Source organism: Cheilinus undulatus, linkage group 11 (genome assembly GCF_018320785.1).
Source record: "Cheilinus undulatus linkage group 11, ASM1832078v1, whole genome shotgun sequence".
NCBI lineage: Eukaryota > Metazoa > Chordata > Actinopteri > Labriformes > Labridae > Cheilinus > Cheilinus undulatus.
Window position 1 is genome coordinate 26,949,452 of NC_054875.1, and position 16,908 is coordinate 26,966,359.

General features: G+C 42.3%; 2 protein-coding genes across 2 annotated transcripts in view; one reads left to right on the forward strand and one right to left on the reverse strand.

The window, feature by feature from the left end:
* The window catches only part of ngfa (nerve growth factor a (beta polypeptide)), a 179,522-nt gene that overhangs the window by 8,236 nt on the left and 154,378 nt on the right, over nt 1-16,908 (forward strand). The gene's annotated exons all lie outside the window — the stretch shown is intronic.
* kcna2b (potassium voltage-gated channel, shaker-related subfamily, member 2b) lies at nt 9,383-11,175 on the reverse strand. Its single transcript, XM_041800284.1, has one exon. The coding sequence runs from the start codon at nt 11,173-11,175 to the stop codon at nt 9,673-9,675; it is 1,503 nt and encodes a 500-aa protein (XP_041656218.1). The 3' UTR covers nt 9,383-9,672.

Here is a 16,908-nt window from a genome sequence, read left to right on the forward strand (position 1 = left end):
GTATCTAACAGGGATGAGTTAATACTGATGCTGCATAACAGCCTTCACTATCAGTGCGTCAATGTGGAGAGAATAGGAGTGAAAGGGTAAGTGTGGCCTGTGGTGTAGTCAGACCACTAGGAAAGTGCTGTACAAACTCAAGTCCATTTACCATTAGGAGAGACACTTGACAGGAGAACTTGACCATATCCTGTATACCAGTGGCTCTCAACTAGTCTAGCCTCAGGACCCACTACCAACTCCTTTAAAAGCCATCATGACCCGAAGTTATTTTTTTAAAAGTAGATTTATATTAAAAATTATAATGTTCTTTGAAATTCAGATAGCATGTAATATATCAAAACATAGAGACTGAAGAAAACACCTCAAAGTTCCTGGGAAAACATCAAAGAATATTTTTAAAAGTTTCCAAGACACATTCTTTATAAAATACAGAAAAAGTTTCCTGGAAAGCTCCCAAAATTGCTCTAATGTTTTCAGTGAAAATTTCTAAAATATTCCTGGAAACATCCTGAAGTAGCCCGCTGAAAGGTTCTTTGAAAAGTTCTGGTAGTTAATAAAAATTCCCACAAAGTTTCAAATCTCATTTTTTTAACTTTTACCCAGAAATACTGTACTACCAAAAAGTTTATTACCCCTGTATTTTTCATGAATATTTCCCACCATGCTGAGAGCAGCTCATTCCAACTTCATGCAAAAATTTTTGGGGGCTGGTTGGAAAAGTTTCCGGGCTTGTAGGGGTGAAAATATTAGTAATGTGCCACTTTGATACTCTTACCTTGACAACCCCCACCCGGATCATCGGGGAGGAGGCATCGCCATCATATACTACAACAAACTTAACCTCCGCTCCATCTCCATCCAGGCTACATCATCATTTGAACACTTAGTTTTCAGACTCCCTGGCTCTAGGTCTCTGCTTGTTGCCATCATCTACCATCCCCCCCCAAAACCTGCCCATCATTCCTCTCAGACTTTACTGACTTTTACACTCAGCTCTCCTCCATCTCCCCATCCACTCTGCTCCTAGGTGATTTCAACATCCACATTGACTGCCAAAATTCCAAGTTTATAACAGATTTTCTGGACATTTTAAACTGCCTCAATTTCACCCAACATGTTAGCTCCCCCACTCACACCCATGGTCATATTCTCAATCTTGTCTGTTCCTCAGCCCCACTCTCTGTCCGCAATCTATCCCTAACTGACCTCACAATCTCTGACCACCTGGCCGTCACGATGGACATTGTCACTCCCACTCCAACTCCCAAACAAACTCGTACAACAACCTTAATAATCTCAAATCACTTCATCCTACCTCTCTCTCCTCCTCCATATCCAACTCATTAACCATCTCCTCCCTCCCTGCACATCCAACTACCTCAGAACTGGTTGACCACTACAACCAGACCCTCTACTCCTGCCTTGACTTGCTCGCCCCCCTCAAAACAAAAACGGTCTCCTTCTCCACCTCCGCCCCTTGGTTTACCCCAGAACTCCACAATCTCAAAAGGAAACGCAGACAACTCAAAAGACTCCACAACAAAACAGGTCTCACTGTCCACACTGAAGCCTACAAACACTTCACCTCCACCTACAACACAGCTCTCAACACTGCCCGTACCAATTACTACTCCCAAGTCATACACTCCAATTCCACAAACCCCCACAACCTGTTCTCCACATTTGCTCAGCTCACCAAACCCGTGGACAATATCTCCTCCACATTTTCTGCAGAGAAATGCAATAACTGCTTGTCATTTTTCCACTCCAAACCATACACACCACACTTAACTCCTCTCTCTCCACTCGCTCTCCCCCAGAATCTGGCCTCAACTCAACCTCAAACCACAGTTTTTACTCCTTTGCCCCCTTATCCCTTTCTGATACCACCAAACTCCTCTCCACCATAAAATCAACAACCTGCTACCTTGATCCTATGCTTTCTCCACTCCTGAAAGCCTGCATCCCCACTCTCACCCCACTCATCAACAACATCATAAACACCTCCCTCAACTCTGGAACCGTCCCTCCCACTCTCAAACTAGCCACAATTACACCCCTTCAGGAAAAACCTGGCCTGGATCCTGACAACCTGGACAACCTCACACCCATCTCCAATCTCCCCCGACTCTCCAAAATACTAGAACGCTCCATCATCTCCCAACTCCAACAACATCTCCTCAACTTCCAGCTCTTTGAAACATTCCAATCAGGTTTTCGCCTCCACCACAGCACTGAAACAGCCCTCCTGAAAGTCACCAATGATCTCCTCCTAACAGCCAACTCTGGTTCCCTTTCCATCCTCCTCCTTTACCTCAGCGCAGCATTTGACACCATCCATCACACCATCCTCCTCCACTGTTTACAATCCATCGGCATCTCTGGCACAGCACTCTCCTGGTTCTCCCCCTACCTCTCCGACCACCATCACTACGTCTCCATGAACAACGTCCGATCTCACACCTTCCTTGTCACCACCGGTGTTCCCCAAGGTTCGGTGCTCGGGCCCCTCCTCTTCATCATCTACATGTTACCCCTCGGCCACATCATCCGTCACCATGGACTTTATTTCCACTGCTACACCGACGATACCCAGGTTTACATCTCCACCAAATCCATGTCCCCTGTTATTGTCTCCACCATCACACACTGCCTGTCTGATATCAAAACCTGGATGGACCACAACTTCCTCAAACTCAACAGCAATAAAACAGAACTTCTCATCACCGGTCCCAAAGCTCTCCTCCCCTCAGCTCAGAACATCTCCCTCCTCATCGATAGTCACACTGTCACCCCCTCCCCTTCTGTATGCAACCTCGGTTTCATCATGGACTCCACCCTCTCATTCAAAATACACATAACTCACATCACCAAAACATCCTTTTTCCATCTCCGCAACATCGCCTGTCTCCACCCCTCCTTCTCACAATCCGCTGCTGAAATCGTCATTCACGCATTCATCACCTTCAGACTCGATTACTGCAATAGCCTCCTGTATGGTCTCCCCTCCATCCATCTCCAAAAACTGCAATATATCCAGAATTCTGCTACCCGCCTCCTCACTCGCACCTACTCCAGAGACCGCATCACCCCCATTCTCAAACAACTCCACTGGGTCCCCGTACCATACCGCATCCAATACAAGGTCCTCCTCATCACCTAGAACTCCCTCCATAACGTGGCCCCTCCTTATCTCACAGATCTCCTTCAGCAGCACTGCCCCATCTGCCGCCTCAGATTTGCCAACACCAATCTCCTCACTCCCACCACCAGGACAAAGCACCGGATCTTAGGTGACCGAGCCTTCGCTGCAGCCGCCCTCACCCTATGGAACTCACTCCCACAAAACATCAGGAACTCGGACTCAATACAAAACTTCAAATCCCTACTCAAAACTCACCTGTTCAAACTTGCATTTTCTTGAGCCCCTTTGTTCTTTTGTTTTGTTTGTGAAGCGTCTTTGAGTGTCCAAAAAAGTGCTATATAAGTGTGATGTATTATTATTATTATTATTATTTGTGTATGTGATTAACACCAATACCTTGTAAGCTGAGCTTAACCACAAATGTGTGATCTAGTTGGGAAATTATCAGCTTTGAGAGCACTCAAGTGGAGCTCCTGTTTAATACATAGCTAATCAAACACCAATCAGAGGATCAATACCCATCAGTTATCTGGAAGGCTGCCTGGATACTGTCCTGAGCTGACATACCGGAACAGCAGCCAACTGAGATGGCCAGAGGGAGCATTACACTCCTGCTAATACATGTCTGAGAGGAGAATCACATCATCCACTCTGCATTACTCCGGTGCTTAGAGCTGATGGAGAGGCGGAGATGGAGATGGATGCAAACAGGAGAAGATATGTGGGAAATGAAATACGAGAGCAGACAATAATAGAGAGGAAAAAACTCGAAAGACAACAAGAGGTGAAACAAACATTTCAAGCTGCCAAAGGAAGTGTTAGACTCTCTGAAATGACACTGATAGAGAGGATGTTTGGACTTGTCCCACTCTACGCTGAACCGGGAGTCAAGTGCGTTTTGTACTCCTTTTCTCTCTTCCTCTCTCTCGTTGGTTTTATAAATAGACCACTTTGCTTTCACAGTAAACCACAGAGAGAATAAGATTCACTTAAGGAGAGGAGCAGGACACAAAGCCATTCGGGGGGGGGGGGTATGTAATCGATTCAAAGATGAATTTTGTAATGGACATGAGAGCAGCTGCTTCAGTGGTGCTTTCATCAATATGCAGCTAATCCAGAATAAGACAAATCAAAATAGCATCCACACATGTCTTTTTGCCTTTAAATTCATACATCACCTGAAATAAAGCACAACATTAGCCTGAGGTTATCATAAAGATGTTATTATTGACATTTTCATCAAGATTATTGTTCATAATAGCATCATAATGTACAATTATTTTATGATAAACATGTCTCTCCATAGATATTCTAGAATAATCTGTTTATACATTGGTCCTTGTGAACGGTATGGCAAGCAGTAGGATCCATATTTTCCTTGTCTGTCTCCTGTGTCAGTCTTTTGTAACATGGTAGAAAAACAAAGGCTTTATATATGGACAGTTTATACGATCATGACAGTGAGGAAGCTGAGTATTGTCTTAACTGACTGGAAAGTAGAAGAAGAAATAAGTTTGACGTGATTGGAGGTAAATGAGTACAGACGCGTTGAACCAACCAAGGCCTGCATGTGTTTCATTCAAACCTCAGCTGCTGCACTGTGCCAGACGCAAAGCTGAGTACAGAATAACATTCAAATAGAAAAACATAGTGAAAAAACATTCAACACTTATTAAAGTCATTTGTTTATACAGTGTCTGATGACACAAATAAGTTAAGGTTCTCATAGAAATCATATTTCTTCTTTGATTACAGACAGTCCACGTCCATCCTTAGTCCCTGGAGCATTTTAAACATTATTAGATACACAGACTACACACCAGAAGTTTCTTTGATTATTTCAGCAAGCATACACTTTGATTCCCCACAACATGAGAATCTGTACATGGCAGAAGCTTGTTTTAAAGCTGAAGCTTTTAAGACATCATTGAAAGCAGCAGTATACATTGTTTACATGGCGATAGAACCATTTCTGCCTGTCTTGACAGGACAGGTCGTTCAGGCAGTGCTTGTACACAAACGTGTACACCAACTGTGTCCAGCGTTTTAAATGTCCTCTTATCTGAGTTGAGTTGTACAGCAAATGTGTGTTTTCCTTGGTTTAGATAGTCCTGATGTGCCACCCTGATGGGTTGTTTTTTTCCAGGAGAGGTTTGACAGTGTTACTTCAATAATGTGCTTGGTATAAAGAGTGGAAAAGACGACAGTACAGACGAAGCTGAAGTCACATAGGTGTTCAGGTACAAGAGAGCAGTTTAGAAAAGTTCACAAAGCAAAGAAGGGTGTGGGCAGTGTTTATCTTCAGATTTATCTCCTAACCTTTATTTCATTTCCTAGTCCCCAGCATGGCAGCTTATCTTATAGCTTGACACATCCATTCCCTTTTTTCTTATTTTGATGTATTACAAGAGGTGTTCAATATATCCTGCAAAAGGTACTCTGTGCTCAGATGTAATAGAAAATACAGAGCACCATATAGCTGTTCTGGCCGGGAGTCAAGAGGGACATTTTTTTAGACTGTATCCACATTATTCTTTAAGCTACACACTCAGCTTGTGTGTGTAAAAGCTCTCTTTCTCTCTCATACACACATTCAGTATCAGTGGACAAGAGTATGCACAGCGTGATGGACCTATACATCAGAGATAAGGGCACTCAGACAGTCCCTCGGAGCATTATCATACACTTGGCCAAGCAAAAAGTCTGTCCATTTGAATCTCTGCGAATCAAGAGGGCAACGGGGCAGGCAGCAGATATTGTTGTGCTTTCACTGTGAGACACAGCAGCAGTGATTGGAATAGAATATTAAGTTTTACAGCAGAATATAGAGGGAGAGTTTTTAAAATCAAGGCTATAGGACTGAGATCTGGTCTGGCTTTTTTATTTTCAGTTTAGTTTTGGAGCCTCATTTCATATGTGGTTTACCATCAGGTTGGGGATTGACTTTGGCCATATGCCTCAAAAAGCCTTAAGACACTCATCAACATTACAGGTAGGACTGGGCAAAATATTGAGTTTTATCACTACAATTGCAAATAAGAAATCAGGTCATTTATAGTTTAACTGTCACAAACTGCAGGCAAACTTCTGAACATGGTCTTCATTGCACAGAGATGTTGACAACATTTGGAAAAGATGGTGGAATTGGCACAGAGCAAGTTCCACCAGCATTTTTAGATGTTAACAGCAATGTGAATGTTGTCTCTCCTTCTGTTAAAAACAAACTAAAAATGACAGTAAAGTTGGAGGAACTTGCTTCTTGCCAGTTACACCGACTTTCCAAATGTTGCCAACATATTTGAACAATTTATAGAATTCTATCTTTTCTCTTTTGCATAAAATATAAGCAAAGACTCTCACATGTGTGTTTGTTTGATACTACCAATCATTAAAATAATGTAGATTTAATTAGCTTTGAACGCTTAGCACTTTAGGGTATAGAAAATTTGGAGAACTTAAATACATTCTACTTTTGTTGCTGTGGTATCAAACATGTTTCAATCCATAGATTTATTTTTTTACCAGAATCAGAATGTTTTTAATTGTGGTATTATGACGATCAGCAAAATAATTAAAAATAAAAAAAATAATGATAATAATAATAATAATAATAATAATAATAAAAGATTTTTAGTCCAAATTGCCCCACCTTAGATTTGACAGGGGTCTGGCTGCAGGCTGTAGCTCTCAAAACAAAATGAGATTAAACTTTTGGTTAAGTTAGGGTCAGCGTTAGGATCCCAAAACTTAAAGATAAAAACTGTACCTGCAAACTTTATTAAAAAACATTTAATAAATCTGAGTAAACAGTCTACTTACAGGAAAAATAGCTTGTCTTCCATGAAAACACTCTAACATAGCAAACCTAACTTATGCAGCTCCTATAGCTGTGTAAACTGTGTAGATAATGGAGCTACGTAGCTAAGGTAGCTAAAGCTCACAAAGCTCATGGATATCTGCGCAAACAAAGCTACAAGCTAACATTAGCTATGTTATCTATGTAACTTAAGCAGCTATGTTGGCTGTACTTATTTTGCTTTGGCTCATGTTGCTAAAGCTAACTTATCTACTTTAGTTTACGTAGTAACGTTAACTACATAGCTAGCATAGCTATGTTAGCTTTAGCTAAAGCAAAACTATGTTAGCTTTAGCTAAGGTAGCTGAAGCCAGCCACTGTTAGCATGTACTTCTTAAGCAGGTCATAATTTAATCCTGAATTAAACCTCTGACCTTTTTCCTCTGTTTTGTGTAAAATTCTGCTTAGTCTAGTACATTTGCAATGTAATTATTTCATTAAAATAACTGCCAGACTTTGAATAAAGTTGAATTAAAAAAAAAAAAACACACTAATGTAAAACTGCACGCATGTTGTACTGGCAATATGGTACTTCCATTCTCACAGTAAAGGTCTACAACAGGCGTCTGAGATCTACAGCCAGCCACCACACTGTCTTGCTAGATTTGGGTATGCCCCTGTTCTTTTGCTTTGTTAACTGAAAAAAAAAAGATTCTTCAAAATGTTTTTGTTCACTGGCTTGGACTACTTTTAGCTAAACGTGTAAGGGCCTTACCTTGTTCTTGCCTGTGGTTTCAAAATGAGTGAAACTGCCTCTGCTCATTTCACCTATCCTGCTCCTGTTCCATATCACTCCTGTGGCTCTTTTCTCCATCCCTACTTCTCAATCATTTCCTGGAAACACAACTCTCTCTGAGTATACTTCACATGGTTCATGACTCAGCAGATAACAAGATGATGCAAATGCAAAGCGTGACACATACTTCTATTGTAATGTATATTGCACATAGTGTAAGTACCTCTAGAGATATAGGAGTATAGTCATGTCAGTTTGATTTCAATGTATTATTCTTACTTATGCATGCTACAATGAATACTTCAGAAGACATGCAGCACTACAATAGCAGAGTAGCGTCTATTTGATTAAAGCTGATAAAGGACATATAGTTTAAATCCTGCAATATATGCTCCTACTTTATGGAATGATTTTTGAGACCCAAAGGAATCTCTTAACAACACAGGAAGTAGTTTCTTGGATGGACACACATTTGTGCTCCTGATCTTGACAGATATAAAAACACTTATTTCCATCAACTCTAAAGGTAAAGGAGGCAGGCAAAGTTAACTAATGGGGTATGAGAAACTGGCGTCAGTTCAACCTTACCAGTATTGTTATTTAATCTCTTTTCATTTGCTTTGTTAGACTGACTAAAGATGGCCCCAGCATAAATAGGATTTTAACTGATCTCTGAGCTCATTTGCTGGTGCAAGACCTTTAAAATCAGCATTTTAAGTCCTGAAATACCTTCAGAACTAGTCAATTTTGTTGCTGTAACTCATCCTATAAATTCTCTTCACTGACTTAATAACCTAAAATGTCACTGTTTTCCTCCTTAATCTCTTTATCTATTTCTACAAACATGGAATGCAATGAAGTCAAGACCAGCATCTAACATCACTGTACGTCTGGTACAAAGAACCTGGGCGACAGCTGAAGAGACACTTAAAGGTGTAGTTAAGAGACTAATGGAGAGACAGGCACTCAATCTGAACACTTCTGAGAAAATATTCACTGTATGTCCTCTTATTTCAGATACTTTGACCCTCAAAGATCAAACATTAAAACATATCAGATAAACATATAAATAAAAAGATGTTCACTCCATTTAGAGAGTTGTTTCTGCCAGCCTACACTGGCTGGGGACAAAAATAGGCAGAGTTATAGCGAGAGTGCACATACTATAAATCCATCCGGACCTCATCAGAGAAAAACGGCAGGAGAAAGAAGGTGGTATGCTATTGTGGTCCAGAATTACATCACAGCACTGTCATTTATCTGTTGGTCTCTACAAAGCTTGTACTACCCTTGTTTCTAGCAGGGTCATTGAAGGAATGCTCATACCCTCAGGCTTTTTTCTGCGACAAATAACCAGCAAATACCACCGAAAAATATTGCTCTTTTGCTTTCTGTTGGTAATTCATTCTACCCCTGACACACAGGGATGATTTCAGTGAGATATTTTTCTCTGAGTCAGGACCTTGGCAGTTAGAGCAGCAGATTAAATTTGCCCCAGGATGCTGATAATATGTTATCATCAAAGATTAATACGTAAGTCAAAAATTAAAGCACACTGATTTCAACAATTCTCTATCGTGCATCTTCTCCCCATGGCAATCTGAGCAACTGCTTCCTTTGTGTTGTTAATATTGTTTATTACTTGTGAGGCTACACGTGGCTACTATTGCGAGCAGGACGACTACCGGCACACTGGTAAGACGATCTCCATGCAGACACTGACAATGCCCTAAATAACACGAGTGGCAGATCTATGATGCGCCGTGGAATGTCGGAGAAGATGAGGTCCTCTAAACCAAGCTTTTCTCCAGGTTCATCTCACCCTTCTGCTCTGACTTTACGTCCCAGATCAACACAAGGAGTCATACCTTCATCCTCCTGTTAGAGTCTCTGCAGACAAGAGCTAAGGCCAGCCATGAAGAATAGCCTCCATTATACATCTGTACGCATCTTAGTGATGTTTACATAGTTAGTGTTGGCCAAGGTGCAGTTTCCTGTTTTCATGGCCTCAGGTCTGAAGTCCTCGGTGCTGTGGTTCACAGCCTCCTGGATCTCGACATAGTCCGATTTACTGAGGGTAGATCCACTGCCGCTCCGACCGCTCTTCTTTAAATCATCAGCTGAGCTGGCTTTAGGCACGCTTGGGATATTCAGATACTGCGCCTGCTCTTCACCCTCCGTCTCTCTGTGGTAGAAGTAGTTGAAGTTTGATACGATGACGGGCACAGGCAGGGCGATAGTCAGCACACCAGCGATTGCACAGAGAGACCCCACGATCTTTCCCCCGATGGTCGTCGGGACCATGTCTCCGTAGCCCACGGTGGTCATCGAAACCACAGCCCACCAAAAGGCCTCAGGGATACTGCTGAACTGGGAATGAGGCTCATCTGCTTCAGCAAAGTAGACGGCACTTGAAAAGAGGATGACCCCGATGAAGAGGAAGAAGATGAGGAGGCCTAACTCTCGCATACTGGCCTTCAGAGTCTGTCCCAGGATCTGAAGCCCTTTGGAGTGACGTGAGAGCTTGAAGATACGAAACACTCTGACCAGACGGATAACACGAAGGATAGCCAAAGACATAGCCTGCTGTCCTGCCTCTCTGTCCTCGGGCCTCTCTGCCAGCTCTGTGCCCAGCGTGATGAAGTAAGGAATGATCGCCACAATATCAATGATGTTCATGATGTTTCCGAAAAATCCAGCTTTGCTCGGACAAGCGAAAAACCTCACTAAGAACTCAAAGGAGAACCAGATGATGCAGAGGGTCTCTACAATGAAGAAAGGATCTGTAAAATAACTTGAGCCTTCATAGGTGGAGGTGGCATTGGACAGGGACTGGAATGGATAATTGTGCATTTCGTCGTCATCATTCCGGACCACAGGTAGTGTCTCCAGACAGAAGCTGACGATGGAGATAAGAATCACCATGACAGAGATGATGGCGATGATGCGAGCAGGACCTGAGCTCTCTGGATACTCAAACAACAGCCAGACTTGTCTTTGAAACTCATTCTCTGGCAGAGGACGCTCCTCTTCTTTTATAAAACCTTCATCCTCCCTGAAGATTTCCATCGCCTCCTCACCTAATTCATAAAACCGGATCTCCTCGGAAAAAATGTCCAGCGTCACATTAACGGGCCGGCGCAGCCTCCCTCCTGACTGGTAGTAATACAGAATAGCATCAAAGCTGGGGCGGTTACGATCAAAAAAGTATTCGTTTCGCAGAGGATCAAAATACCTCATCCTTTTCTTGGGATCCCCGAGTAGGGTTTCTGGAAACTGAGAGAGAGTTTTGAGCTGCGTCTCAAAGCGCAGGCCTGAGATGTTAATGACAACTCTCTCGCAGCACTCGTGGTCCGGCTCTGGGTCGTACTGGTCATGAGGCTGACCCGGTTGTACTGCTGCTTCGTCCATGGTGTCGCTTGTAGCAACCGTCATGATGGAAGGAGATGGGACCTGCAGGATTCAGACTGGGTGGGGCCACGTCAGGCCACAAGAAGAGAAAGCCTCCACGCAGTCGTGGATATGGGAATGGTCAGATCTGAGCTACAAGACAGAAGAGAAAGCAGAGAAAAACTGCAAAAATGAATGCCATGAACAACAAAAGTCATCACTGGTGTATATTTCTAAGCAATTGCTTTTGTTAAATTTGACGTCTTCCCAGATATAATGTATTTTTCAAGACTTTCCTGCAAACAGACAAGAGCAGGGCAGTTGAAAATAACAGGCAGAGGAGGAGGGGGGGCTGAACCATTTGGGGGAATTGGCTCCATTGTGTCTATGTGTATTAGGTTATGAGTTCTCTCATATGAGCACATTGCAGGATCAATATGCTGGCCAGTAATACTGTATCAGCTCTCACGGGGTTCAATTATGACCAGTGAATCTGATTATAAGCTGAGTGCTCCGTACAGTCTGAGAAATTTCCCTGCCTGCATGTGCCATATAACCAATATTCAACCCAAGAAAACATCATCAAGTCATTGATCAAATATAGACTTTATAAGGAAATAATGTTATTTATAGGCAGTGGTTATTTTAACAGTTTATCACCCCAAAACTTTACATGCTGATCCATGAGTGTAGCACAGGGGGGCGAAGGGTACTGATAACCCGAGCCCACTGTTTCTTTAAGAAGTCTGGAATTGTCTTTTTTTTTTCTCAATAAGTGTCATTATTTAACCAAAAATGACTAAATGAATTGTTCAAAAGACTGAAAATTGCATGAGGATGACAGTGGAGAAGAAAACAGGAACAGAGAGAGAGATGAGGATGATGGTGGATAAGAAAGCAGGGACAGAGAGCAAGATGAGGATGATGAAGGATAAGAAAGCAGGGACAGAGAGCAAGATGAGGATGATGAAAGATAAGAAAAAAGGGACAGAGAGCAAGATGTGGATGATGGAGTATAAGAAAGCGGGGAAAGAGAGCAAGATGAGGATGATGTAGGATAAAAAAACGGGGACAGAGAGTAAGATGACGATGATGGAGGATAAGAAAGCGGGGACAGAGAGCAAGATGAGGATGATGGAGGATAAGAAAGCAGGGACAGAGAGCCAGATGAGGATGATGGAGGATAAGAAAGCAGGGACAGAGAGCTAGATGAGGATGATGGAGTATAAGAAAGTGGGGACAGAGAGAAAGATGAGGATGATGTGGGATAAGAAAGCGGGGACGGAGAGCAAGATGAGGATGATGGAGGATAAGAAAGCAGGGACGGAGAGTAAGGCGAGGATGATGAATGAGACAGGGACAGAAAGTAAGGTGATGATGTAGGATAAGAAAGCGGGGACAGAGAGCAAGATGAGGACGATGGAAGATAAGAAAGCGGGGACAGAGAGCAAGATGAGAATGATAAAAGAGAAGAAAGCAGGGGCAATGAGCAAGGTGAGGATGATAAAGGAGACAGGGACAGAGAGCAAGGTGATGACGATGATGAAGGAGAAGAAAGCAGGGACAGAGAGCAAGATGGGGATGATGGAGGAGAGGCTAATAAACTGATGTGAAGGAAATAATACAAGTACATTTTATTTAGCCATAGAAAATAATATTGCTCATTGATATTGAAATTATAGTTTGAAAATTAATTGAACTGCACAGAAAATAGTAAAACAACGTAACATTTTCTGCTTGGCTGGCCATCTTCGGGGGTTCTGTGTAATTTTTTTATTCCTGTGGATCCAAAATCCCTAGCTACAGCCCTGTGCTGATGCACAAAAACTATTTTACTCACGTATAGGATTGTAAACAGGCTAAAGTTTATTTTTGTAACTCAAAAAGTCCTACCTTTTTGCTCTGGCGCGTGCAGCCTAAGGCTTGTCCACCAAACAGCAGCAGTCTCCGGTCAAAGCACGGTCAAAGCAGCTCCTCCCTGACAGCCATATATTAGCCCAAAGTCCGGCTCTGCAGCGACGCAGCAGTGGGAGAGGGGACAAGGCGTGAGGAGGATGCAGGAGTTTACCCCCTGAGTGACCAGCAGCAGACACATGCCGAGATGCAGCAAGGCTACAGGTTGAAGCATGTGAAGGAGGGCGATGGTGTTTGAGATGGGAGAAAAGCAAGATCTTTAAAAAAAAAATGCCTGCAGCGGGAACAAATATAACGCCCCCGGTTCAGAACAATACGCCGCAGCGTGCAATAACAACAACAAAGGTAATCCTGATATCTGCAGAGACTTATTGTGGAAGGGGGGCGTTGGAGTCAAGTGTTTCTAGTGGAAAGCACACATGCTGTGGTGGATTTCATCTACAGCAAAATCACCTGTTTGATCCGTAAACGTGCCCGCGTTCAGCCTCTGATTTGAACTCGTTAAAATCTCATTTTCTGATTTGTCCCCATGAATTCCACCCTTTTTTTCTGATGGGGAATATCCATATGAAAACACCAATAATGCACATTAGTAACAAATGGAGGCTTATGTTCACAGCCCATTCCATGGAGTAACGCAGTCCTCGGATGGCGTTTAAAACTATTTCTCTGATCATAAATCTGAGACAAAGCAGCCAAGTTCATGCAAACTCTAAATTGCAGTGTTTTTGTTCATTGGCAAGCGCGAGTGAGTTAGTTTGGAGTGGCAGGTGCCAGACATGCTCAAGCCATTTGCAGCCCCTCTCCTGCGTGGATCATGGACAGCCACAATAGACTCCATGCACTATACAAAGCAGCATAGCATTATCTGTCGGTCTGTGGCATTATTTCAGATAATGGCATGCACGGAATTCACCCTGGTTCTCTCGGTGCGCTGACGCACGTTTGGTTTATCCAGTTTGTCTCCTCTTACAAGGTGCCGTGAGGTCGTTCCCTTATATGAGTCCTTCCCTTATTTGACCGATCTCTCCAGCGGCTGTCATCTCATCACGACCAAGTGTTTTTAAGCAGCCAGGTCTTCCAGTATCTCTCAGATTTCACCATAATTCACCATAGTTGGGACGCGTGGGCTGCAGCAGGGCATCGCAGCGCATACTAACGGCTTCTTACGCGCCTCGCCCCATCTCTCTGCGCTCCCCCCTCACCCAACACTCCTGTCCTCAGTGCTACACATTAAAGGGAAAGAAGCATCGCCAGCCATAAGTTTCTTTTTCCTATCATAGAAGAAATATGCATCTCTAGGAAGAAAGACAACATCATTATAAAGTCAGAAATCACAGATTTTCTTACTTTTTATTGTAAAAGTTTCCTTTTGGTCTGGAAGAATGTGAGAGGAAGGAAATTGGAAATAAAATTGGGTAATTCTTTTTCTAAACTAAAATTAGAGCCAGTAATTGAAGAAATGAGAAGCTGTTTGACGGTATAGCATGTCCTCACCCAGCATGATAGTAGATTTGAACCCACACTATGTGAGGTCTTGCAGGATACAGATGCCAGTACTGTTGAGTTGCTGATTATGTTCTGATCATTTATACTGTATCAGAGCCAGATAATTACTGCCCAGACCCATTAAGCACATGCACGCTCACACACAAAGGGAGACAGAGAGACTGAACTAATGCTAACAGCTCTTAATTCAATGGAGTTCATGTTCAGTCCAGTGATTATACAGTCAAATGAACTGATGCAACAGAGTCCTCCCCCTCTTTGAATCTGGGCCAGGTGAAAACCCAGATATGTCTAGAGGAAGCACATGAAAGAAAACTCCATGACTCCCAGGGGACTATGAGGAATACCACTCACCCTCCCCTCTAATGTGTTCCCCTTGCTCTGCTGTTCTCTACAGCCCAAGGACAGCTTCCACATGATATGCAATCCTTCTCAAATCAAAGTGTCAAAAACACTGATCAAGACCATGACAAGGGACCAGAGGGAGAGCAGCAGTAGTTCACTCCTGCACAGAGCTGATAACCAGTTTACCACTTTAGCTGAAGGTCTCAATGAGGAGCTATCGACACTTTTACATAAGCCGGCTGATTGATGGTCAGGAACTCTTGAATCAACAGCGTCCGTGAATGTAAATGAAGAGGACCCAATTCTGCCAAGAGCCTGGCTGCTGATATCCAATGCTGGGTGTCAGCGGTGTAATGATTCATCGCCCACCACCACATCCACAGCAATCATCTATATCACAGTACTACTGGTGGGTCAGGGCACTTAGAGTATGGGATATGAGGTTGTGCTTAATGGGACAGGGGGAGGGAGGAGTCATATCCTCTCACTTTATTGTAATTGTATCCATACCTGCATTTTAAATTGATATGGGTAATGTTAGCATATTTCAAGCTGGGATTTACCTTTTATTATTGTATAATACTACTAAACAAAGAGTGCTGTAGTACTGAACATAAGCATGGCTGTGATGTTGGTATAATTAGCACTGTGCTGATATCAGTTGTGATGGCACAACATCAAGTATGACATCGCTTTTACCCAACATTTTTCAAGTGACACAAATATTTATGTTGAAAGTCAGAATTCACCTTCCATAATCATGTTAGATTACTCATTTGTACTGAATATTAGCATGGTTGGGATTTGGTCATAACTACAGCTATGCCGATATTTAATGCAACAGGACAAGAGTCAATGTGATAATGCTTAACACTTCTTCAAGTGACACATCAGACTAAAACTTTTAAAGTCAAAAAATATAAAATGTGTCATCAGGTATGAGGGAAGCACTGCTGTTTTACTTAATATTAGCTTGTTTGTGATTTCTGTAAAGTCTGCTGTGCAAATATTTATTGAAAAGGCACAAACTCCGGTGTTAATTACTCTTACACTTGACGTGACGTGACATGACATGATGTGACGTGACATGACATAATGTAACATGAAATGGCATGATGTGACATGATATGATGTGGAATGACATGACACATGATGTGGAATGACATGACAGAAGGTGATATGGCATGACATGGCTTGACATGACATGACATGATGTGATATGATATCATATGACGTGACATGACATGATGTGACATGATATGATGTGGAATGACATGACATGATGTGACATGACATGATGTGATATGATATGATATGATATGACGTGACGTGACATGATGTGACATGATATGATGTAACATAAAATGACATGATGTGACATGATATGATGTGGAATGACATGACATGATGTGACATGACATGATGTGATATGATATGATATGATATGACGTGACGTGACATGATGTGACATGATATGATGTAACATGAAATGACATGATGTGACATGATACATGATGTGGAATGACATGACATGATGTGACATGACATGATGTGATATGATATGATATGATGTGACATGGCTTGACATGACATGACATGACATGATGTGATATGATATCATATGACGTGACATGACATGATGTGACATGACATGATGTAACATGAAATGACATGATGTGACATGATATGATGTGTAATGACATGACATGATGTGACATGACATGATGTGATATGATATGATATAACGTGACATGACATGATGTGACATGATATGATGTAACATGAAATGACATGATGTGACATGATATGATGTGGAATGACATGATGTAACATGAAATGACATGATGTGACATGATATGATGTGGAATGACATGACATGATGTGACATGACATGATGTGATATATGATATGACGTGACATGACATGATGTGACATGACATGATGTAACATGAAATGACATGATGTGACATGATATGATGTGGAGTGACATGACATGATGTGACATGACAT